This window comes from Carcharodon carcharias, chromosome 12 (genome assembly GCF_017639515.1).
Source record: "Carcharodon carcharias isolate sCarCar2 chromosome 12, sCarCar2.pri, whole genome shotgun sequence".
Classification (NCBI taxonomy): Eukaryota; Metazoa; Chordata; class Chondrichthyes; order Lamniformes; family Lamnidae; genus Carcharodon; species Carcharodon carcharias.
Genome location: NC_054478.1, coordinates 112,286,358 through 112,310,649, shown reverse-complemented (window position 1 = coordinate 112,310,649; position 24,292 = coordinate 112,286,358). Strand labels below are relative to the sequence as shown.

The 24,292-nt window shown below is 46.7% G+C and overlaps 1 protein-coding gene across 1 annotated transcript; it reads left to right on the top strand.

The window, feature by feature from the left end:
- The first annotated feature begins 1,119 nt into the window (after positions 1-1,119).
- Positions 1,120-22,577, top strand: LOC121284708. The gene is made up of 7 exons (XM_041200261.1): positions 1,120-1,392; positions 1,730-1,802; positions 2,021-2,094; positions 9,922-9,951; positions 10,044-10,286; positions 12,240-12,451; positions 22,235-22,577. The coding sequence occupies exons 1-7, from the start codon at positions 1,120-1,122 to the stop codon at positions 22,575-22,577; spliced, it is 1,248 nt and encodes a 415-aa protein (XP_041056195.1).
- Positions 22,578-24,292: the final 1,715 nt, after the last annotated feature.

Below are 24,292 nucleotides of genomic sequence, written 5' to 3'. Positions count from 1 at the left end.
GACATCTGATGGCAGGAAACACGGCCCACCATTGATAGGCTGAGCGGATGATTGCCAACTGGTTTCACAACATCGTGAAACCGATTTTTGGCCTTCTCACCATATTGTCCGCTCACGCTGCCAAACACGCCTGATGCCAATGGGATCGTAATCCCACCCCACATCTTTCCCCCATTTTAATGAAAGACCATATTTTCAATTAAATCATTATAAACAACAAGCACATATATGTCATCATTTCTTAGAGTTCAACTTATCTGTTTTCTTTAAGTACTGAAATAGTCTTTGAGATATGAAGATCTCTTTGATTTGTGATTAGATCTATGAATTTGTTATTGTGCTTCTGTATAATCAACTTGATAAGATAGGTGATCAGTGTCACTTATAGGAAAAGGAAATGTATCCTCCTAATCGTGGTCCTCAAAATAATCTGGTCTGCTCACTACCATGTGTCTCGTATTCCACTTGGTGTTGTCACCCAACAGATAAGCATTGGTACAGAGCAACCACTTGATCTGCTTTGGATCTGATAGAGATGATTCAAGTATGCTGTTGTAATTTGGCATTTGAATCAAACTCAGTGTCCAAGCTCAAATCGTGGTTCCCTTGTGTCTTTATGTTTGACAAAGTATGTTTTCACTTTACCTTGTCACCTTTTGATTTCATCTGCTTTTACTCTGACATTCTCGTTAACTAGTGTTGATGGCTTAAGAATGGTCAGTGGCATGTGAAAATTATGACTTATGCTAAGTTTGGCTGGTCCCTTCATATGTTCATCTAGGCCCCTCTTTGATTACATTCTAAGCACTGGTAAGATTTTTCCCATGGCCTGAATTTTACCCTTGGTGGGTGTGCTCGAACTGTGGGCCCGGGAGCAATTGGGAAACAGGTCCACTGACCGCAAACGGCCCACAACCGCGATTTCATGCTGACTGGCCAATTAAGGTCCACCCAGCGTGAAATGCGTCTTCCCAATGGTCAGGAAGGGCTGGGCGGGAGCGGGGGCCTGTTGGCGCTGGGTCCAATGGCGACCCGGCGGGCGGTTTGAAAACAGCAGAGGCAGCTCCTTGAAGGCTGCCAGGAAAGGATCATACATTCTGTGTTCTAGGGAGTGAAGCTATGGCTTCAACAGCAGCTGTAGACGTCAGGTGGGAGGGATGGTCGGGTGGGCAATGGGCCCTCTGTTTTTTGGGCGAGTGCCTCGTGGTCCTCTTGGAGGAAGCAGGTGTCAGGCGGGACACCCTCGTTCTCAGGGATGGCAAGAGGAAGCCACTGCACGAGGCAAAAAAGCCTGGGAGGGGGCAGCAGCTGGGACCAGCAGCCACGATGTTGTGCAGCACACATGGGTGGCAGTATCACAAAAAGTTCAAGGACCTGCTGCACTCAGGAAAGGTGAGTACCGTGTTGGCATGGACCAGTGTGGAGAAGTGTTAAGGAGTTCAGGGGTGTTAGAGTCTGAGTGCCAACTGTCAATGACACCAGAGCTGGCCAAAGGGGTGAGCCCTGGCTGCTTAGACTGAGTGCCTTGCGGCTCAAGGGCCACGACTTGGATGTGCCCTGTGAGATGTTCCTTAGCTGGGGTTGGCCAGGCTATAATGGTGCTGCAGGTAGAGAGTGGACTAATCAATGCTCTCTGTCCTTTCAGGAGAAGATGACCCATAACAACATTGAGAGGTCACGGACAGGCGGAGGCCCCCCAAACCTCCTAATATTGAAATGATTTGAGCAGGGCACCTTGGAGCTGGAGAGCCACTACACACCTCATCCAGCCAGTCATGGAGTGGCCGAGGTGTCAGACAAAGGTATGAGTGCAGAGCACAGAGGTGAGAGTTTCAGATTGTGAAAACATTCTTGTGTAGACTCTTGTGTAGTTGATGGAAGCCTCAAACCTGGAGTCCCCATTGATCATTGAAAGATGATGGCACCATAATGCAGATCTCCATTGTCTCACCAGGGTGCCTGGCATGCACAGTGACATTGTGATGACTTAAACTAATGACATGTCATTGTTCTCCATTAGATACACCAGCAGGCACTTATTCGCAGGACCCCGAAGAGCAACTCCTGATGCCAGAGGACTGCCAGACGTCAGCTGTGCCACACCCGCTCTCTGAACCAGGCACCAGCCCAGATACCAGCACCTCGGTAGGTATTAGATCTTCAGCTAGAATGTTGGTGCACAGTGGTGAGGGCACGTCACACTCGCTTGAGGTGCAGGTGGAGGCAGAGAGATCCCAGGGCGCCAGCAGTCGGAGGACTGCTGGAGACCAGGACGATGCTGAGTCAAAGGTGGATGCTGAGCCTCTGGAGTTGTCCATTAGGCAGCACACGCTGGATGTCCAGTGGGACATGAGGGAGGATCTGGCAGAAGTCCATTAGTGTATGCATGCCAGGTTCTCTGTTGTGGAAGAGTCCATGCAGAGTATGAACACTGCCACTCCTCCATTGAGAGAGTGGTGACCCTCATGGAGAGGTATCTCCAGGGACAGAATCGGGGCTCCTGAGGTTGTGCACGGACCTGCAAGCTCTCACACAGTCAATGACAGTGCCGGTGTCGGAGATGGATGAAGCATGTGGTATCCCAGCTAGGTGCCTGTCTATCAATGGTGAGCAGGGAAGTCCAAAGCAACCCCACGTTGGTGCGCAAGCTGCTTGTCATCTCTGTGGGCTCCTCTCAGGGCACTCTGGATGCTGGCAGCAACTCCTCTGCCCCTCTGCCAGTGACCGTGGCATCTGATGAGGCTTTGATGACTGGGGAGATGCCAGTCATGGCACTGGCCACTCCCTCCAGTTGGGGCCAGCACGTGCTCCACAGGCCAGAGGACAACCGCCAAGGTCATCAAGGCCAACAAGTCAGCAGAGTCAGCAGGCTATCTCCAATGCCGCTGCCAGTGAGGGATGGGGGTTGGGGGGGTGGGTGGGAAGGTGGGTGGTAGCGTGTGGTAGTGGTGTGGGGGCACCAAGACGCAGCATTCACAAACGTAAGCTTAAGGCATCTTGAGCACAAGGGGGACTGTTCACGGGTGATTTTCTGTTCTATAATGTTTTGTTTATATGTTTACTGGTGTGAAAATGAACACCAGAGTTGGTAAGATAAAAGCAAAAAACTGCGGATGCTGTAAATCCAAAACAAAAACAAAAACAAAAATACCTGGAAAAACTCAGCAGGTCTGGCAGCATCTGCTGATAGGAACACAGTTAACATTTTGAGTCCGAATGACCCTTCAACAGAACTAAGTAAAAATAGAAGAGAGGTGAAATATAAGCTGGATTAAGGTGGGGGAGGGACAAGAAGAGCTGGACAGAGGGCCAGTGATAGGTGGAGATAACCAAAAGATGTCATAGACAAAAGGACAAAGAGGTGTTGAAGGTGGTGATATTATCTAAAGGAATCTGCTAATTAAGGGTAGAAAACAGGACGAACAAGGTACAGATAGCCCTAGTGGGGTTGGGGTGGGGGGAAGGGATCTAAATAGGCTAAAAGGTAGAGATAAAACAATGGATGGAAATACACTTAAAAATAATGGAAGTAGGTAGGAAAAGAAAAATCTATATAAGTTATTGGAAAAAACAAAAAGGAGCGGGAAAATCGGAAATGGGGTGGGGATGGAGGAGAGAGTTCATGATCTAAAATTGTTGAACTCAATATTCAGTCCAGAAGGCTGTAAAGTGCCTAGTCGGAAGATGAGGTGCTGATCCTCCAGTTTGTGTTTAGCTTCACTGGAACAATGCAGCAAGCCAAGGACAGACATGTGGGCATGAGAGCAGGGTGGAGTGTTGAAATGGCAAGCTGTGCCACACAGGTGAAGGGAGGTCTGGGTAATATTTGTGGACAGACCGAAGGTGTTCCGCAAAGTGGTCACCCAGTCTGCATTTGGTTTCTCCAATGTAGAGGAAACCACATTGGGAGCAACGAATGCAGTAGACTAAATTGAGGGAAGTGCAAGTGAAATGCTGCTTCACTTGAAAGGAGTGTTTGGGCCCTTGGACGGTGAGGAGAGGGGAAGTAGAGGGGCAGGTGTTGCACCTTCTGCGGTTGCCTGGGAAGGTGTCATAGGAGGGAGTTGAGGTGTAGGGAGTGATGAAGGAGTGGACCAGGGTGTACCGGAGGGAACAATCCCTGCGGAATGCCGCCGGGGGGGTGAAGGGAAGATGTGTTTGGTGGTGGCATCATGCTGGAGTTGGCGGAAATGGCGGAGGATGATCCTTTGAATGTGGAGGATGGTGGGGTGATAAGTGAGGACAAGGTAGGGAGAAGAAGGTATGAGGGCGGATGCGCAGGAGATGGGCCGGACACAGTTGAGCGCCCTGTCAACGACCGTGGGTGGAAAACCTCAGTTAAGGAAGAAGGAGGACATGTCAGAGGAACTGTTTTTGAAAGTGGCATCAACGGAACAGATGCAACGGAGGTGAAGGAATTGAGAGAATGGGATGGCCTCGTTACAGGAAGTGGGGTGTGAGGAGCTGTAGTCGAGGTAGCTGTGGGAGTCGGAAGGCTTGTAATGGCTATTGGTGGACAGTCTATCACCAGAAATTGAGACAGAGAGGTCAAGGAAGGGAAGAGAAGTGTCAGAGATGGACCATGTGAAAATGATGGAGGGGTGGAAATTGGAAGCAAAATTAATAAATTTTTCCAGGTCCAGATGAGATCATGATGCAGCACCGAAGTAATCATCAATGTACCGGAGAAAGAGTTGTGGGAGAGGGCCAGAGTAGGATTGGAACAAGGAAAGTTCCACATACCCCTTAAAGAGGCAGGCATAACTGGGGCCCATGCGGGTACCCATAGCCACACCTTTTATTTGGAGGAAGTGAGAGGAGTTTAAGGAGAAATTGTTCAGTGTGAGAACAAGTTCAATCAGACGGAGGAGAGTAGTGGTGGATGGGAATTGTTCTGGCCTCTGTTCGAGGAAGAAGTGGAGAGCCATCAGACCATCCCAGTGGGGGGTGGAGGTGTAGAGGGAATGGACGTCCATTGTAAAGAGGAGGTGGTTGGGGCCAGGGAACTGGAAATTGTTGATATGATGTAGGGTGTCCGAGGAATCGCGGATGTAGGTGGGAAGGGACTGGACAAAGGGAAAGAGAATGGAGTCAAGATAGCAAGAAATGAGTTCCGTGGGGCAGAAACAGGCTGACACAATCGGTCTGCCGGGACAGTCCTGTTTGTGGATTTTGGGTAGGAGGTAGAAGCGGGCTATCCGAGGTTGGGAGACTATCAGGTTGGAAGCTGTGGGAGGAAGATCTCCAGAGGAGATGAGGTCAGAAACAATCCTGGAAACAATGGCTTGATGTTCAGTGGTGGGGTCATGGTCCAGAGAGAGGTAGGAGGAAGCGTCTGTGAGTTGACACTCAGCCTCTGCGAGGTAGAGGTCAGTGTGTCAGACAACAACAGCACCACCCTTGTCAGCAGGTTTGATGACAATGTCAGGATTGGACCTGACCAGACTTACCAGAGTTAGTAATGTTAATTTGCTTTGAGAGTGGAAATAACATAATTTTTTTTGTTGTACTGGCCTGAGTATGCTTCACCTTTTTATTTAGTGCAGGGTACACCATTATGTAAAGCTGGACATGGGTGGCTCTAAACTTTATTGCACAGGCACTGAGTGGACTTTGGGTTCAAATGAAAGGATCATTTCAGACACCCGGGATGGAGGCAGCAGCCCTGACATGAGGTGGAAACTGATCCTTGGCAGTCTAACTGAAGGAGCATTGGATTATGGCATCCCTGCATTCCTGAAGGATCCAGGGGTCTCCCTCCGTGCCCTCAGCATTCTCCTCACCATGCTCCTCTTCTGACTCATTACTGGATTCATCCTCTGTGGCCTGTGGAGCTGCCTCAAGATCCTCTTCTTCCAGCAGGTCCCCCCTTGCCAGTGCCAGATTGTGGAGAGTGCACCATACAACCACCATCAGTAACACCCGCTCTGGGGGGTATTGTAGTGCACCCCCTGAATGGCCCAGGCTTCGGAAGCGCATCTTCAGAAGACCTATGGTCCTCTCTATTACTGACCTTGTGGAGGCATGACTCCGATTATAACACTGCTCTGCCTCTGTTCTTGGCTGGCAGAGAGGCATCAAAAGCCACCTTCTCAACAGATTGACCTTGACACCCAGTAGCCATCCATCCAGTCAGACTGGAGCACTGAAGAGCCTCAGCATCTGGGAGTGTCTGAGGACATAAAGGTCAAGGGAGCTGCTAGGGTACCTTGCACAGATTTGCAGAATCTGAGTCTTGTGGTCACACACTATCTGGACACTCATCGAGTGGAATCCCTTCCTGTTGATGAACGCACCTGGCTGACCCGCTGGCCCCTTGATGGCCACGTGTGCAGTCGATTGCACCCTGGATGCAGGGGAACCCAGCAATCATCCATTCGGAAATGAATAAATGTCACTATCCGCCTAAAGAGAGCTTCTGTCACCAGCTTGATGCAACTGTGGACAGCTGATTGGGACACTTCACAAAGGTCCCCTACTAAGCCCTGGGAAGAGCTGGAGGCATAGAAGTTGAGGGCCACTGTGACCTTCAGAGCCATTTCCATGGGGTGGCAAACCACACAGCTGGAACTGATCTCAGGCCCAATCATCTGACAAATGGCGGTCACTGCCTCCCTGGAGAGGCAGAACCTCCTTTGGCACTGCACCTCGAACATATTGAGGTAGCTGCATTGCTGCATGTAAACCCTGGCAGCAGGAAAGTGGCGTCTTCTGCGGCCCCTTCCACCTTGGACTATCTGCTGGCCCTGTGCCCCTTGTGACTGTGTCTCTCCTCCCACAGGTCCCTCTCCTGGAATCTGCATTGGGACACCTAGCCTCGTTCACTTTCTGCCCCTCTCTTCCTCCTCAGAGGAGGTGCCTCTGGGGGAGAGCACAATCCCCATTACCAGGGTAAGAGAAGGCTGTCTGATACCTGGAAGGGTCCACATGGTCAAAATCCTCCGGGGGCCTTGGAGACAGCAATGAGTTCTGAAATGAAGCCTGGAAATGCTAATATTGAAGCTCAGAACTAAGATGAGGCTGTCAAGTTCAAATAAGCAACCAATAGCAAACTATCTCCTAAACTCCTCACTAATCACAATGGCAATGCTGCTGACCCTTTCTATCCCACCCTTGGATGAGGTTTTGCAAAATGTGAGCTTCCCGCCTGCCCATTTTGCCTGTGCGGTGAGTGCAAAATCACACAGCCAATGTAAAATCTGGATCAATTTGGTTTTTAATGGCCTTAAGTGATCTTTTAATTGTTGGCTGGTGCGGCTCTGACACCCGTGTGCGCCCGCCGGCCTGAGGATTGCGCGCATATGGGATGACATCGGGACACTTGTCCTACGTCTTCTTGCGCAATTTTATGCTGGATTGGGTCAGGCATGTGCCCACACACAAGGCGTAAAATTCTGTCCCATGTGTTCTAATATGCATCGTCAATCCATCACTCTTTCTGGAAGCTTTGTCACAGTGGGGACACTGGTAGGGGTGCTCACCTGTGTAGCTTCAAAAAATGTGCACACATAGGGTGGAATTTTATGGCCTTGTCATAGCAGGGCCAAAAATGTGGCAATCCATTCATAAGTCTTCAGTAGGACCATAAAATCCTACCACCATAAAATTGTGCCCAGGATATTCTATTGCTGGCAGATTTCTGGCCACAATATGGACAAATCTTACTCTCTCCAGTATGTGTCTTTATATGACTCTTAAAACACAGAGGGAGTTGCAAAGTTTTTATCATATAGATCACATTTGAAAGTTTGTTCACTATTGTGTATCAGCAGAAATCTCTGCAGGAAGAAGGTCGTCCAGAACAAAGCCTTACACTGGAATGTGTCCTTTAGTGGTTCTTGTACACATTTCTTTGAGCAAATACTTTTGCACAAGGTTTGGCTTTATAGGGTTTGTCCTCAGCTGAGCACTTGTTAAAGTAACCTGGTGCTTTACCTCGTGTAATGGTATATCTATGCTGTACCTCACTTCCAGAAAGAGACACTTCCGCGTATTGAACCATGAAGTCTTCTTCTTTTCCAACCTACACACCTTTGCAAAATGATTCCATTTTAAGCATGAGTTGCACTTTTTCCCTCAAGCTGGACATGGTTTTGTGATTCGGTGAGCATTTCCACAACTTGGGTACAGTTTTGAAGGTATCTGGCCTTGATGGGGCACGTGTTGATGAGACTGCTGAGGTCTCCCTGTCCAGAGCTCTTGCACTTGAGCTGGTTGGGCAAACGGTGTCTGCAACCCTGAGTCTAAGGTTGCATTTCTGTGTAACCTCTTTGAATCTAACATGTCAGATTTGATTTGGACAGCCAAAGTCATGGCTTTTTCCCAAAGCTAAATCATTATCTTTCATGAGGAAATGTTTCCATTTAATGGAAATGAAGTCTTTTCAATTAATTCGTCAGAAATTAGTTCATTCATTAGTGTACCAAACTTACATGTAGCAGCCAATTGCTGCCATGTCTTGTTTTATAGTCTCACCATTTCCCTGGGATCTCTGACATAATGTATATCATCACACTTTTCTTTGGCCTGAAGTATTTTCAAGAACACTTACTGCTGTATCAAATGTAGACGTATCTTATGTGAGCTGCTCGAATACTTGCTGGCCTTCTGCTCCAAGAATTACTTTCTTACAAATCACTGCTACATTGGCCTGTCCATCCCTGTATTAAGCAAGTAGGGCTGGAACCCTGAAATCCACTACCCCACAACATGGAAGGGTCTCCTGGCAGTGAAAGAAATGGTCTGGAGCTCGTAAAGACAAACTTTTCTCAATCATCCTGGTGGCCATTTTTTTGTATGTTTGCTCTGGGTTGCTGTCTATCTTATTTATCTCAGAGCATGACAGAGATGACTCCAGTTCTAAATCTTTATGTACAATGCTTTAAAACATCTCAGAACAAACAAGATTTCTAACACATATAAGCTTTGCTGGATCCCAGATCTTTTCTGAAACATTTAGTGGTGTCAGCTTTCTGGTCCACCCACAGGTTTAAGCAATAAAGCAAGCATACAAGGATCAATGAACCAGACTAACCAACCAAACATAGATGAAAGAAACCACTGGAAATTACAATAACTTATTCTACACTACAAGATTGAATGATTCTTTCACCTGACCTTTTCTGAGCTTCAGGATGTCAGCTCTGGTAAGCGAATGTGTGATTATGTCATGTATTAGATTTCAGTTCATCGGTATCCTTTGAACAGGGTCACTCCAGAGCCTCTTTTCTCCTTCACTGATTTTTTATTAGTCACCACTAAAGACTCCAGTTCCACTCTCTCAGTACATACATTCTCAATATGACTTTGTTCACACATGAGCATCTGTGGAATAAAAGGACATTCATTAAAATACAAAACCTCGTATAAACCGTAACCATTATTCATAAATATTAAATCTCAACATTCACAGTTCTAATATTACCAAATGGATACAGGCAGTGATAAAAGTTTACGGGCTTTGAACCGCAATCTGGAATCTAATCGCCCTGGCAGTTATAAATCGCCAATTATGCACTGCAATAAAAGCAACTTGTTCTGGGAAAGTACATCTGCATCTTGACCAGTTTTAGTCTCGACTTTGGTCATTACATTAAAATATTGGAAACATACCTGGTTGAATGTGTAAAGACAACTGTTCACAAATTTCTGTGTAAGTACAGTATCAGGAACTCACTGGATTCCAATGCATTATTACTTCTTGCGCTCAACAATTAAAATGATATGGAGGCAAAACACATTCAATGAAACATAGGTGCCTTAAAATGGTTTTCTTTACAATGAGTGTATGTGACATGTGGTTTGCTGCTTTTGTGCTGATTTCAAACAATTGCAAACATTAAAATAACAAAAGTACAGCTCAGAGAGGCATTTCTGTCTAGCATATAAATACCAAGCTGTGTGATGCAGTGAAACGTTCAGTCAACTAATACTGATCTCAAAATGGGAAAGGCAAGGATTACTTAGAGTTTATATATGGTATTCTTCATTAAGTATAGCCTGGTTTGAGAATTATTAACTTACAAATCTATATCTTTTCACAGATTATCTTTTACGAGGACAGAAACTTCCAAGGTCGGCACTATGAGTGCAGTAGTGACTGTGCTGACCTGCATTCTTACTTCAGCCGCTGTAACTCCATCCGTGTCATGAGTGACTGGTGGGTGGTGTATGAGAGACCCAATTACATGGGATACCAGTATGTTCTGAGCAGGGGAGAATATCCTGACTACCAGCGCTGGATGGGATTCAATGACTGTATCAGGTCATGTCGCTCCTACCCATATGTAAGTTACTTCTAGTGGTTTATATATTCTACAGAAACTGATACTGAGAAAATGATCAATGTGCTCAACTTTTGAGTTTGTATGCATTTTAGAGGCCTGATTTTAACTTTTGCCAGTGGTAGTTAACAGGATTGCCTGCCTGTCACACACCCAGCCTCATTTACCAATCCACTAACATGTATTTCAGACAGGAAACAAAGAGTTGGAATAAACGAGTCTTTTTCTGAATGGCAGGCAGTGACTAGTGGGATACTGCAGGGATCAGTGCTGGGACCCCAGCTATTCACAATATATATTAATGATTTAGATGAGGGAATGTAATGTACTATCTCCAAATTTTCAGATGACACAAAGCTGGGTGGGAGGGTGAGCTGTGAGGAGGATGCAGAGATGCTTCAGTGTGATGTGGACAAGCTGAGTGAGTGGGAAAAATGCATGGCAGATGCAGTATGATGTGGATAAATGTGAGGTTATCCACTTTGGTAGCAAATACAGGAAGGCAGATTATTATCTGAATGGCTGTAAATTGAGAGAGGGGAATATGCAACGAGACCTGGTTGTGCTTGTACACCCGTTGCAGAAGGTAAGCATGCAGGTGCAGCAGGCAGTAAAGAAGGCAAATGGTATGTTGGTCTTCATAGCCAGAGGATTCGAGTACAGGAACAGGGATGTCTTGCTGCAATTGTACAGGGCCTTGGTGAGACCACATCTGGAATATTGTGTGCAGTTTTGGTCTCCTTATCTGAAGAAGAACGTACTTGCTATAGAGGGAGTGCAGTGAAGTTTCACCAGACTGATTCCTGGGATGGCGGGACTGACACATGACACATGAAGAGACATTGAGTCGGTTAGGGTTATGTTCGCTGGAGTTCAGAAGAATGAGGGGGGATCTCATAGAAATCTATAAAATTCTAACAGGACCAGACAGGATAGATGCAGGAAAGATCTTCCCAATGGGGGAGTCCAGAACTAGGGGTCACAGTCTGAAGATACGGGGTAGACCATTTAGGACTGAGATGAGGAGAAATTTCTTCATCCAGACTGTGGAATTCGCTACCACTGAAAGTAGTTGAGGCCAAAACATTGTATGTTTTCAAGAAGGAGTTAGATATAGATCTTGGAGCGAAAGGGATCAAAGGGTATGGGGAGAAAGCGGGAGCAGGCGATTGATTTGGATGATCAGCCATGATCATAATGAATGGTGGAGCAGGCTGGAAGGGCTGAATGGCCTACTCCTGCTCATATTTTCTATGTTTCTATGTCACTGCCAGAAGTTAGAATCAGCCCTTATAATTTTGTAGCTGCTGTTAAGTTATACAGTTTGGTTCATATGTCAATAGTTGTGTAAACTGGGAAGTTAGTTCTGGGTATTAAAGGAAAGAAAAACACTTTGGGTGCTGAAAATCTGAAATAAAAATAGAAAGAACTGGGAATACTCCACAGGTCTGACAGCAGCTATGGAGAGAGAAACAAAGTTAACATTTTGAGTCAAATATGAGTCTCTTTCAGAACTGTTAGCTCCAGGTGCCTTATGATGGCAGCCTATTTCAATGCTCATGAATATCTAGGATATAATTGTAAACATATATTTGCAACTTAGCAGATATTTGGCACTATATGCCAAGTTGGCATTTTAACAGTGTAGAAAGTAATAAAGCTGCCCATAGCCAGTCTAAGATAGGACTGGCTACAACTTGTTTACAGGTATATTGGTACTCACCTCATTTGTCTTATTGTAATTTTTAAATACATTATAGGAAAGAGAAAACTGTTTCCACTCAGAGAAACAATCTCAAACATAGTCAACCTATTCAATCGAAGTTAATAAATTATCTCAGCTTTGCTCTCATTGTTGATGTCATCATCTGAGCTCCGTTATATTCCTTCCTTTACAGTGTTCCTCTTTTTCTGCATATACCAAATGTACATTTGTGCATCTTATTTCTATTACAGTACCGAGGTGGAAACTATAGAATGAGGATTTACGAGAAACCTGACTTTGGAGGACAGATGATGGAATTCATGGATGACTGTTCATCTGTCTACGATCGTTTCCGTTACCGTGACATTCACTCCTGCCATGTGATGGATGGTTACTGGATCTTCTATGAACATCCCAACTACAAAGGCCGACAGTACTTCATGAGACCCGGAGAATATAAGAGATACGGTGACTGGGGTGGTTATAACTCAACTATCGGATCTTTCAGGAGAATGAGAGATTTCTAGACTGTTATTGAAAAACATTTGTGAACCTAATAAAATACTCTCTATTATACTTTCATCTTGTTTAACTCACTTATTTTGGACCCTCATAGAAATTGTCCCAAACAGCATTGATACCTGGTAAACTCAAAGCGAATATTTTACCACAATGATCTCAGCTATATGGTTAACATTAAAATGAGTAAATAGAGATGCAGGAAATTGTTGGACAAAGAACCTGCCAGAAAACCTGTAAACAGGTCAATAGTACCATGGGCTGCTGATCTTGCTGAAGTTTATGCAATTAGTAAGAGATTATCTCATTTATATGACAGCTGCAGACACCTTTTTCCTAGCCATAGCTTCCTTCACTAAGGAATACCTCCAGCTTTCTTTAGACTGCTATGCTTCAGTTCACTGGGCCTAATAGCCTCCAGTATTCCACCAGTGCATCTGTGGTGATGAGCACAGGAGCATAAAGCCAGATTTGAAGAGATGGGGGCAATAACAGAGGAGGGAGGACTATTAAAAACGTCAGCTAACATGGTAAATAGGGAGCAATGTTGGGTAGTCATAAACATAATGGGAATACTGTCAAGGAATCAGGAGATGGTTCTTTGGGCAAGATGTGTTTGGAGGGGTCATGGGAGGTGATTAGAGAGAAACTAGGTAATTATGTAAGATCAGGTCTAGGGCAAGAGAGATCTAGGGCGGGGGAGATGTTCAGAGCAAATGTGGCCCGATGTGCTCGAGGAGCTGGGGCAGAGAATACTCCTGGAGAATGTGATTCATTAAATTGAAAGTGCATTAGGAACACGTATCACGTGACAAAATTATCTCAAGCAATCTTGCTAGAAAAAGATCTATTCCTGCCATTAGTTTATATGTCTATTTCCTATATCAGAATATGTGAAGACCCTTGAGACACATACAGAGATTGTGAAAGGTGCTCTATAAGTGCAAATCTTTACATTGTTAATATGAATATTAATCTTCCACTTACTACCCTCTTTCAGCTGATAAATCAGTGCTCCTCCATGTTCGACACCACATGGAAGAGACACTGAGGGTGCCAAGGGCACTGAATGTATTGTTACAAATATGAAGTTTGTAACATTGTTACGTTTTGGGGCTGTCTCTTTAATTTAAGGTAATATGGAGGAATGAAGGGCACCATGTGACCTATTCTGAATTCTGCCCAGCAACAAGCCTCGGTGGTTTGGTTGGCAAAGGTTAAAGGTTGCCTAACTGGGAAGAAAGTGGAAGATATCACAACTGTAAACAAACAGTCATTTGGTAGTATATAACTTGAATAACACTGAAAAGAGAGGCATGTTGCCAAAGCTCGTAGTCTTGCGCTCACAAGGACAAACGCAAGAAAGTCAAATTTCAAACAATCACAACTATTTATAATACATGAAAAATAGGTGTTGATTGGTTGACAAATCAACTCTGATTGGCTGAGGCATTGCCAAGGAGAAAACAAAGTATCAGCTCCCCAAGCTCCCCGGTAATTAAAAAGAAAAGGTGCAAGGCTTGAATATATTCCTTTTGTTGGCAGAAAACAAGTCCTTGTGTATAAATGTATGTCATTTCTAGTAAGTGTGAATGAGCCATGCTAATAGATTAGCAATTAATTTAAGATAATCAATCAATGTATCTAGTAACTAATAACCAGAGTCAACTTGCCAATCAATCAGCACCTTTTTCTCCCGGAGTATAAATGGTAGTAATTGTTTGAAATTTGCCATTCTCATGTTTGTTTTGTTGAATGCAAAATGAAAAGCTTCGATAATATGTCTCTATTTTCAGCAGCATCTGTAAACAATGACAAGAGCAGTTGTGCTGACAGTGGATAGGTTGTTAGTCTCCAAGTCATAGGGTGGGTGGGGGGTGGTGTTAGAAATGTCAGATTTTCTAAATGGTTATACTTTAAACTTTATATTTAATTTCAAGATAGAACGAAGTTGGAGGTTGAGATGATGGCTTATTAGCATTTCTATCTGGATACAAGGTCCTTGTGATTCATGCTGCCATAGAGTTGGGCTTTGAGAGAGGAAGAGTCCATAGGAAGCTATTGTACAATCGGTTTGCAGGTTTTCCGAAAATACCATTGAATTTCACAAAGAGGGACGATTTGCAAGAATCTGAGAGAGAGAGAGAGAGAGAGAGAAAGAGCTGAGAGGCAGGGGTGGCAAGTCTCTGTTGTTTCCCATGCAGAATGCAGATGAGAGCTTGTGCTCAGATTAAAGAGACCAGGTTTGTGAGGATTTAAATGAGGCTAGAAGATTCTCCAAGCTTTGGCTAGAGGGAAGAATCTATAATTCATCCCTCTCCATGAAAGTCAGTTCTAGGATTATGAGTTACCCAGTTGGGAAAGGAAAAGAAAGGAAACAAGCCCTCAGGAGATAAGCATCATTTTAGACTGATTCCTGGAGAATTAAGTGTCCACTTAAGGGACAGAGTAAAGTATATTAGTGGAGAGAGATTTTTGATTGTTTTAAAAATAAACAAGATCTTTTCTGTAGTTTAGACTATAAATTGCCTGCAAAAATAATGTTCAGTTAGAATTGCTTTCAGTTTGTTTGTTACAGTAAAAGTCTTAGACTTGAAATCTCGTGATGTGATCCTTTCAGTCAGTCATTGGAAGTTTCCATTTCTTTTTTAAAAAAAGTTATTGGGAGTGTAACAGTATTCTGGGTTGGAGAACTCAATGTCCCATCACCAAGAGCAGCATGGTAGCACCACTACTGAGTGATCTGGCTGAGTCCTAAAGGCCATATCTGCCGGACTTGATTTGTGGCAGAAGGTGAGTGAACCAGCACAAGATAAAAATCTACTTGTCCTCACCTCATCGATCTCCCTGCAAGGATGCATCTGTCCATGTCTCACCTTTACACTGAGGACTTAGTACACTGTGTTGTGTGGCATTGTCCCAATCCTAAATAAACCCAGAACAGTCCTTGCTGCTCAAAACTGGACATCCACGAGGTGCTTTGGGCTAATAGCAGCAGGAGAATTGCAATCAACCACAGTCTGTAAACTCATGGCCCAGCATATTCCTTATTTTACCATTACCATCAAGCCAGGGAAAAAGCCTGGCTAGACAACATGCCAGCAGCAGCAACAGGCATGTCAATCTGCTCAAACCACAACATAAGATTGCATGCATGCCAAAGAACAGCCTATAGCAGAATGTCTTGGGCAGAGCTAAATGATTCCACAATCAACAGCTCAGATCAAATCAAAGCTCTTCAGTCCTGCTACATTCAAATATGAATGGTGGTGAACAATTAAACAACCAACAGGAGGAGGAAGCTCCATGATCATCACATCCTGAATGATGGGGAAGTCCAGCATGAGTGCAAAAGCTAAGGCTGCCGTGTTTGCAATCATCTTCAGCCAGAAGTGCTGGGTGGATGATCCATCTTGGCCTTATCCTGAGGTCCCCGGCACCATAGATGCCCATCTTCAGCCAATTCAATTCATTGCATGTGATATTAAGAAGTGACTGAGTGCAGCAAACACAGCAAAGGCTGTAGGCTCCAATAACAACTCAGTTGTAATGCTGAAAATGTGTGCTCTAGAACTAGCTGCATCCCTAATCATGCCATTCCAGTACAACTTCAAAATTGGCATCTCCTTGACAATGTGGAAAATTGCCCATGTATATTTCTGTCCACCAAAAGCAGAGAAAATCTAATCTGGGCAATTACCGCCCTCTCAGTCTACTTTCAATCATCCTGGGGGGCTACTATTGACCAGAAACTGAACTGCACTAGCCATATAAATACTGTGACTACAAGAATAGGTCAGAGGCTAGGAATCCTGCAGCAAGTAACTCACCTCCTGACTCCCCAAAGCTTGTCCATCATCTACAAGGCACAAGTCAGGAGTGTGATGGAATACTCTCCACTTGCCTGGGCGAGTACAGCTCCAACAACACTCAAGAAGCTTGACACCATCCAGGACAAAGCAACCAGCTTGATTGGCACCCCTTCCACAAACATTCACTCTCTCCACCACTAATGAACAGTTGCAGCAGTGTGTACCGTCTACAAGATGCACTGCAGGAATTCATTAAGGCTCCTTAGACAGCACCTTCCCAACCCTCGACTGCGATCATCTAAAAGGACAAGGGCAGCAGATTCTCACCCTTGAAAGAAACAAAGTTCACAAAACTGGATGAGAAAGGCAAAAGACTCTAAACCTTTGGAAAATGGAAAATGCTGTCAAAGGAGCCCTGGTGAACTGTTGCAGTGCAGTTTGTGGGTGGCACACATTGCTGATACCTTGTGCTGATGGTGGGGGATTCCTTCAAGTCTGTCCAGCTTCTGGAAGCAGGGAACACCATGTTCTAAGAAATTATGAGGATCAGGTTCGCAGGCGGGTAGTTTGATGCGGAAACAAAGAACAGGAGACTAGCTTGCTAGGATAATATTATTTTATTTTGCTTGTTTCCTACCTAGCCTATATAGGATAGAAACCAGGTCCGATACTCACAACGGGTCTGGCATAATTGGCTATATACTTACTCCACGAATTACTGGAACTGGGAGCCGTCAGTTCTGCGGAGGTGCCGCCTGTGACCCACGCTCAGCGATTAGCTTAACCCGGAGCAGACTCCCCGAACTGGGGACTTTCCAGGCTTATATATGCGCTACTTGCCGAGTTCACTGAGTCCGCGTTGGGCACTCGTCCAACACATTGTTTAGTACTGGGCATTGTTCCCATGCGGTTTCGGCTCCGACTCCCTTCAGTAGATAACAGGAAGTCTCTTAGCAACGTCTTGTGTTCAAGGTCAACTGGTGCCTGGATCCAATCTTGCATGTATTGGGACACCATGTTAACCCCTTATATTACATTCCACTGATTGGCCCAATACATGTAACGATTATACAAATACATAATAATAAGCAATACATTGTTATAACATGTACATGTTTTGTTCCAGTTGCTGCCGCACACGGCAAACATACGTACAGGTCAGTATATTACAACAGGTCAGAATCACTAAAACTCCGATTAAAATGAACAACGGAGGAAATAGGGAACGTCGTGCCGTAGTTGACAGCCCATTGAACAGATCCCACCAGTGATGGGCGGATTCCACCTCTACTACATGAGCAGCGTGTACTACCTTTTGGCCATGTATAAAGGTGGACACAGTCACCCGGGTAACATTGATTTGATGTTGTCGCAATATCTGCTTTAGCTCTTCCGAGCGATCGAGGGCCTGTTTAAAACGCTCTAGCGAGATACTCCAAGGGTGCAGCCATACCTGCCACTGCATAGTGGTGAGGTGTTGCGTTCCGCTGTAATTGGTCAATAGGTAAGTATGGTTCTGCCACCGCCATCGATAGATGCCAGTAAGGCAACCTGAAAAAGGGGTCGTCGGGAGTAAGGCATGGGCATGACTAGTGGCCACACAGAGCGTATGGGGACCAATCTGCCACATCATATCTCGGGGTGCCTCAATCATCCATTCACACAAAGCCGTGTCTTCTGTAAGGCACGGGTCTCGATATCGATCCATCAACAGACAGGCCTTTCCTTGATCCGCCTGCTCACACGCGGACAAGTCATAGGTAAGATTGGTGTCCGGACTGAACCAATTCCCTTTTGTTTTGAGAAAGTAATATCCATCAGATGTAATGACCGGCAATACGTAATATCGGCACACCGTCACAAAATCAGTTACATTCAAGGTTACAAAATGTCCTTTACACAGCGTTGCATTACACCATGTTTTGTCCGGATAGGTGTTCATCCATAATTTCTCAGATACGTTCCACACCCCTCGCCAGGCCTGAACATTAGGCGAAGTGACTATTCGTAAAAATCGTTCTTTTTGCAAATGTGCATGCAGCATTTGGATACCGCAAATTGTCCAGTTCATCTGTACAGTAAAATTTTGGAACAGCCGTTGAGTCGAATCCCACACGTCCAATTCCCATTTTAAGGAATGCAGCAAAATTCGTGCAGTCTCTTCCTGCGTCATCATGGCCGACGGCATCCATCGGCCAATAGTGTACAGGCCTTGTGCAGTTGCTTGCCCCGTACTGGATAATTTAGTACGGGTCACTTCAGAGTCTATAGCATTGGATATCCCCATTACTGTCCCTGCCCCTCCTAACAAGGTATCGTACCATGCCCGTCGTCGCCGTTTAGGGTTACATTCGGGTATGACTGGCAGTCGGAAGGTGGTTGATGTTTTGGGATGCCAGACTCTCCCCTGATTAACCAGTCCATTGGGCCTCTGCCAGTGATTGGCGTCCCATTGGTAATCCTCATTTCGTCGTTGGCGGTAATAATAGTCCATTCAATACCACCCTCATGACACTGTCCTTCGGAACACATATTCACCCGGGTGTGAATGGTCAGTGCGCAGCCCGGGGCCACTGTTGTGTTTGCATCCTCAAAGCTGCCCTTGCATCGATACAACGTGCAATTGCTGGTGATAGTCATAATGTCACATCGTTGTCCGGAGGGGCACGTAAAATTGTCCTGCCTTCGCTCTTGGTCACTGGCTTCCCAGCTGACGATCTGTCCCAGAGCACCAGCATTGTGTTTCGTTTCTTCCGACCCGGGTCTTGACATACTCCGACCCAGGATTCCAACAGTCCATAGCACATTCAGGGCCCACCACCATGCCATGATCCGGATCTATGGTGACGAGAAGACGTGGGCTCATGTTTCTCGGAGGTAGCATTGGTTTGCCGGCACATTATGCCAGGCTGAGTCCCCTGGATACATTATTGTCACCAAACTATCCTTCCCTTGGGCGATTATTTCTGCCGGTTTTGGAGGGCCATTTGGCTGGCGTACCCAAACTTTAGCCCCCTTTACATCAGTGGATCCGAAACCTCCCGTTCCCCGTTCGGTTATTTTCGTAGGGGCCCCCGTCTCCTCCACAGTGGACATGTCACAAGGTTTAATTACCAATTGGGCGATCTTATCCCCCTTATTAACCACGTAGGGCTCGGTGGTGATGTTGACTAGGATAACCCCAATCTCTCCCTGATAGTCTGCGTCAATAACTCCACCCATGACATCGATCCCTTTCAGTGATAACCCAGATCGTGGGAGAATGTGTCCATAAGTCCCGGAAGGGCAAACTAATCCCAAGCCGGTTTTAACTGCCGTTGGCACTTGGGGCACCAACGTCCGGGTAGTCAAGGCCCGCAAATCAAGCCCCGCTGATGCCGGGGTGGCCCGGACTGGCAGTTCCGCTTCCGCATCGAATTTCCACATTTTAATGGGACGCGCCTCGGGCGTGTCACATACCTTTATCATCCTATTTAAGGGTGTAACTCCATTCCCCAATGGACGATTGTTAATTTGTTTTACAACTCGGATGAGGTTCTTTTTCCAATTTGTCAAATCATTCGCCCCCCCCGCCTTCCGAAGAGAGGACTTCAAGATCCCATTCATCCGTTCAATCAGTCCTGCTGCTTGCGGATGATACGGCACATGGTATATCCATTCGACATGATTATCGTTGCACCATTTCTTTATCCGCCCTCCCGTAAAGTGCGAACCGTTGTCGCTCTGGACCTGCATAGGCATCCCATAGAATTGTTCTATCATATCTAAGCATCGCAGGGTTGCCTGCTGATTATTATGGCGACAAGGATGGGTCACCAGGACCCCAGACATGGTGTCCACTGCTGTGCAAATGTGCCTGCATCCCTGGGACGTGGGCAATGGGCCCACGAAGTCCATCTGCAGCTTTGGCCGGGGCCTTCTCCTCGGTGAATGTGCCCCATCATATGCTGAGGCACTCCCTGTCTTTGGTGTTGGCATTGCTCACACTGATTCACTGCGGTTTTTACATCGTCTACCAGCAGGTCTATACCCCGATCCCGGGCCCATTGTAGAGTCCCTTGTACCCCCCAATGCCCAGCCTTTTGGTGTGCCCATCTGGCTAGGTCCACCGAGGTGTCCCTCTGTATTACCATAGCTCGAACTATGCCGTCAACATATCGGTTATGGAGGGCTTCTGCGTCATTTCGGGACGTGTGGGCGTCCACGTGTGTGATAAATATCCTTAAATGCTGGGCCTTCTCCCAAATTTCCTCCCACAGCGGCCTACCCCATACTTCCCGACTTTGGATCATCCACTGATTGGCCTGCCATGTGGGCATCCACTGAGTCATCCCGTTAACTACTGACCATGAATCGGAAAATAGGTGTACCCCAATAATTCCGGCCTGCATGATTACCATATGCACCGCCTTGAGCTCGGCCCACTGGCTGCTCTTACCCTCTCCCAATTCTTCCAATGTAATCCCTTGCTTTGGATTATACGCAGCGGCCTTCCACCTACGCCGTCCTGACTTCCATTGAGCCGAGCCGTCCACGAACCAAGCAGTGGCTTGCTCTTCCGACGTCAGCTCATCGTACCTTTTCCCAAGTTTCACAGGTGATTCTGTGTATTCAATCACCTCGAATCTCACTTCCCCTCCCTCAGGGGCCTCCGCCACTTGCTCATGTAAGACTGACACCCCCTTCTGCCCAGTCTTCACCCTTTCTGACACATACCATTTCCATTTGATGATACTACTTTCTTGGGCCGTCCCTATCCTATGTGTAGTGGGATCACTCATTACCCACGGGAGAATGGGTATAGCCGTTCTCATAATTACTTCGTGTCTCGCTGTCAGGGCCTCGGTTTCCACCAAGCTCCAGTAGCAGGACAACAGTTGTTTCTCAAAGGGGGTGTACCTCCCCCCCGCCGGGGGTAGTTTACGAGACCAAAACCCCAACGGCTTCCTTACGCGTCCTTGTTTTTGCCATAGACTCCAATTTGCATAGTCTCCCTGTGCCGAAACCTGCAATTCGACCGGTCCTGACTGTATTTTTCCTAGGGATACAGCCTGCTGTATCGCTTGTTTGGCCATCTCGAAGGCGAGTTGATGGTTGTTAGTCCATTCAAACTCTGCCTTCTTCCTGGTAATTTGGTATAATGGTCTCAGTATCTGTCCCAAATGTGGTATATGTTGCCTCCAAAAGCCAAATAGTCCGATAAATTGCTGTACGTCCTTTTGCGTGTGAGGAACTGCGAAGGCCTGAATTTTATCCCTGGCCTTCTCGGTAACTTCTCGTTCCCCTTTATTCCAAATTATCCCCAGGAACTTCACAGTCTGGGAAGGCCCTTGTATCTTTGCCGGGTTGATTTCCCATCCGTACCCCTTCATGTGTTGGACTAATGCGTCCAACAGTGTTTGTATCTGGGCCTGCCCACTACCTTGTATCATTATATCGTCAATGTAGTGGGAGACCATTACATGGTCCGGCACTTCGAACCTTGCCAAATGTTCCGCCACTATCCTATGACATATAGTGGGGCTGTGCAGATAGCCTTGAGGCAACCGTGTGAATGTGAACTGTCTACCTTCCCACGTGAAGGCAAACTGTTCCTGTCTATCTTCGGGGATTGGGATAGTAAAAAAGGCATTAGCTAAATCGATCACTCCGTACCAAGTACCAGGGTGATGTTGTATTCGTCCTATAATGGTAACGGCGTCAGGTACCGCCGCCGTCAGGGCAGGGGTATGGCGGTTCAATTGCCGATAGTCCACCGTCATCCGCCAGGATCCATCAGCCTTACGGACCGGCCACAACGGGTTATTCCAAGCAGTCGAACACGTTTTTAGTACCCCCGCTTCTAAATATTCCTTAATGGTGGCGGAGATCTCTTTGTGCCCACCAGGAATTCTATACTGTCGCAGGCTGATCACCTTTTCGGCTATTGGGATGGGAAAGGGGTCCATTTTCACTTTTCCCACCAATACCGTGCGACAATGGATTAAGGTTCCAAATTCAAATTTGCCGTGTCGCAGGTATAAGGTTAGCCCTGCCAACACGTCCATTCCTAGGATCCACTCGCGGACCGGTGTTATGATTACCGAATGGGTCCTGATCGGCATTGCCCCTATCCCTAAGGGTAATTGCACCATTTTTCCTTCTATTAAGTTTCCTCCCAATCCCACTAATGTGACTGGGGTTCCTTTAAACTTATGGGGAGTTCCATGGATTAGGGTGGCCTCCGCCCCAGTGTCCACTAGAGCCATAACCGTCTGAACAGATTTGCGCCAATAAATGGTCACCGCCACATGTGGTCTGATGTCATCGGCCGACCATTGGCTCGTTTGTGGGCAAATCTTCGGGGCTTGGCCCAATCCCTATTGGTCCTCCCACTCGTCCTCTTCTGACAACGCCGGGTACAGGCGTTTAGCACCCCTTCCTCTCTTATTCTTCCCCTTCTTATTCGCATTGCGAGTGCGCCGGTCTACCTTGCAACATTCCCTGTAAGGGGTTGTCACCTCTCCTTCCTCCTCCTCGGAGGACTCCCATTGCGGTCGGGTGGGGGTTTTCCCTCTATCTGAAGCAACGTTCCCCGCCTCCCTGAACTGGCATTTCTGTATTAGTAGCTCTACCAATTCCTCTGCCGTCACCCGTGGTTCACGGGCCTCAGTTTCTACCCTGGACACTTTAAGTCCCTTTCGTTTACACATTTCCTGCAGCTCTCTCGTGGGTCTCCCATCAACGTCCGCAACCGGGACTTGTGCTTGCATCAACGCTTGCCATAGGGCTCGGCGGGAGGGTCCGGGGTTGGCTCCTTGATTGGGGTTGGATCTAGAGTCACCTCGAGTTTCCGAGCGACGTCCCTCCCTAGTCCCATTATTACCCCGGCCCTGCGCCCCCCAGTCTCCCAGTCCTCCCATCTCCCGCATCATACTCCGAGCCTCCCCCAACGTTTCTCCTTTGCCACTCAACATTATGGTAAGCAGTAACGGCTTATAATGTGGGGGAGCCGTTTTTACCAGGTGATCCCTGGCTTGTTTGCTCACGTTGACATTTTCTACCTCATCCAAGACTCCTAACAACAAGGCATCCCGTACACATAGCCGGGTCAATCTTTGTATTCCTTCCTTAATCGTGGTCCATATTCCTTCCAGGGGTGGCCAGTCAGACGGGAACGGGTATTGTTCTACTACCGCTCGGGCGTACATCCCGAACAGAGTCCCCGTACCCCTCTCCCCTACCATATCTTTGGCCTGTCGTCTATATGCCAGGTCTATTGCCGCATCTTTGGCCAATCCCCCAAATTTGGGCGCATCCTGAAAGTCTACCTGGACTTGCTGTCCTCCTTCTTCCAAAAGCCTCACCAACCACAATTCAATGGGCTCCCCAGGATTTCGGCGGGTCTTTTGAGTAATGTATAATACTTCCTCCGTAGTAAAATCCTCCGTTAACTCGGAGAATTCCGGAGGAGGTTGCAACTGGGGGATCTCATGATGGATAGGCTCGCCTCGCTCGTTTCGTTGGGGATTTCCCTCATCATCCAACAACACTTCAAACCTAACAGGAGGCCGTCTCTGAACCTGTTTTCTCCGGACGACCGGATTCGCTCGCACCTGGGGTGGCAGCTCATCTTCGTACTGATCATCCGAGTCCCCCCATATATTCCCGTCCCAGTGGTCAATATCCCAGCCGTCCCCATTATTTAGCTGTGCCACAAACGCCCTTATTTGAGTGGGGTTCACGGAGCGCGGGCGCTTTCGCTCACTCTTCCGCTTACTAGACGACAAATGTGTGATCGCCCGCCCCGCTAATTCCGTTAGTGCTGCTATTTCTGCCTTTAGTTTTATAATTTCTTGTCTTAACACGGAGGCATCCCCGCTACTGAGCCCCTGCTCATGCTTAAGGGTTGCTATTTCAGCCTCCAACTTCTGACGCCTGTCAGACTGCTGCTTACAAGCCGCCGCACAAGCCCACATCCGCCTCTGGATCCC

Coding starts and splice junctions, on each gene's coding strand:
- LOC121284708 (XM_041200261.1), top strand. CDS start 1,120: ATGGCTTCAACAGCAGCTGTAGACGTCAGGTGGGAGGGATGGTCGGGT. Junction 1,393..1,729: donor ACCTGCTGCACTCAGGAAAG/GTGAGTACCGTG, acceptor TGATTTGAGCAG/GGCACCTTGGAGCTGGAGAG. Junction 10,287..12,239: donor CATGTCGCTCCTACCCATAT/GTAAGTTACTTC, acceptor TTTCTATTACAG/TACCGAGGTGGAAACTATAG.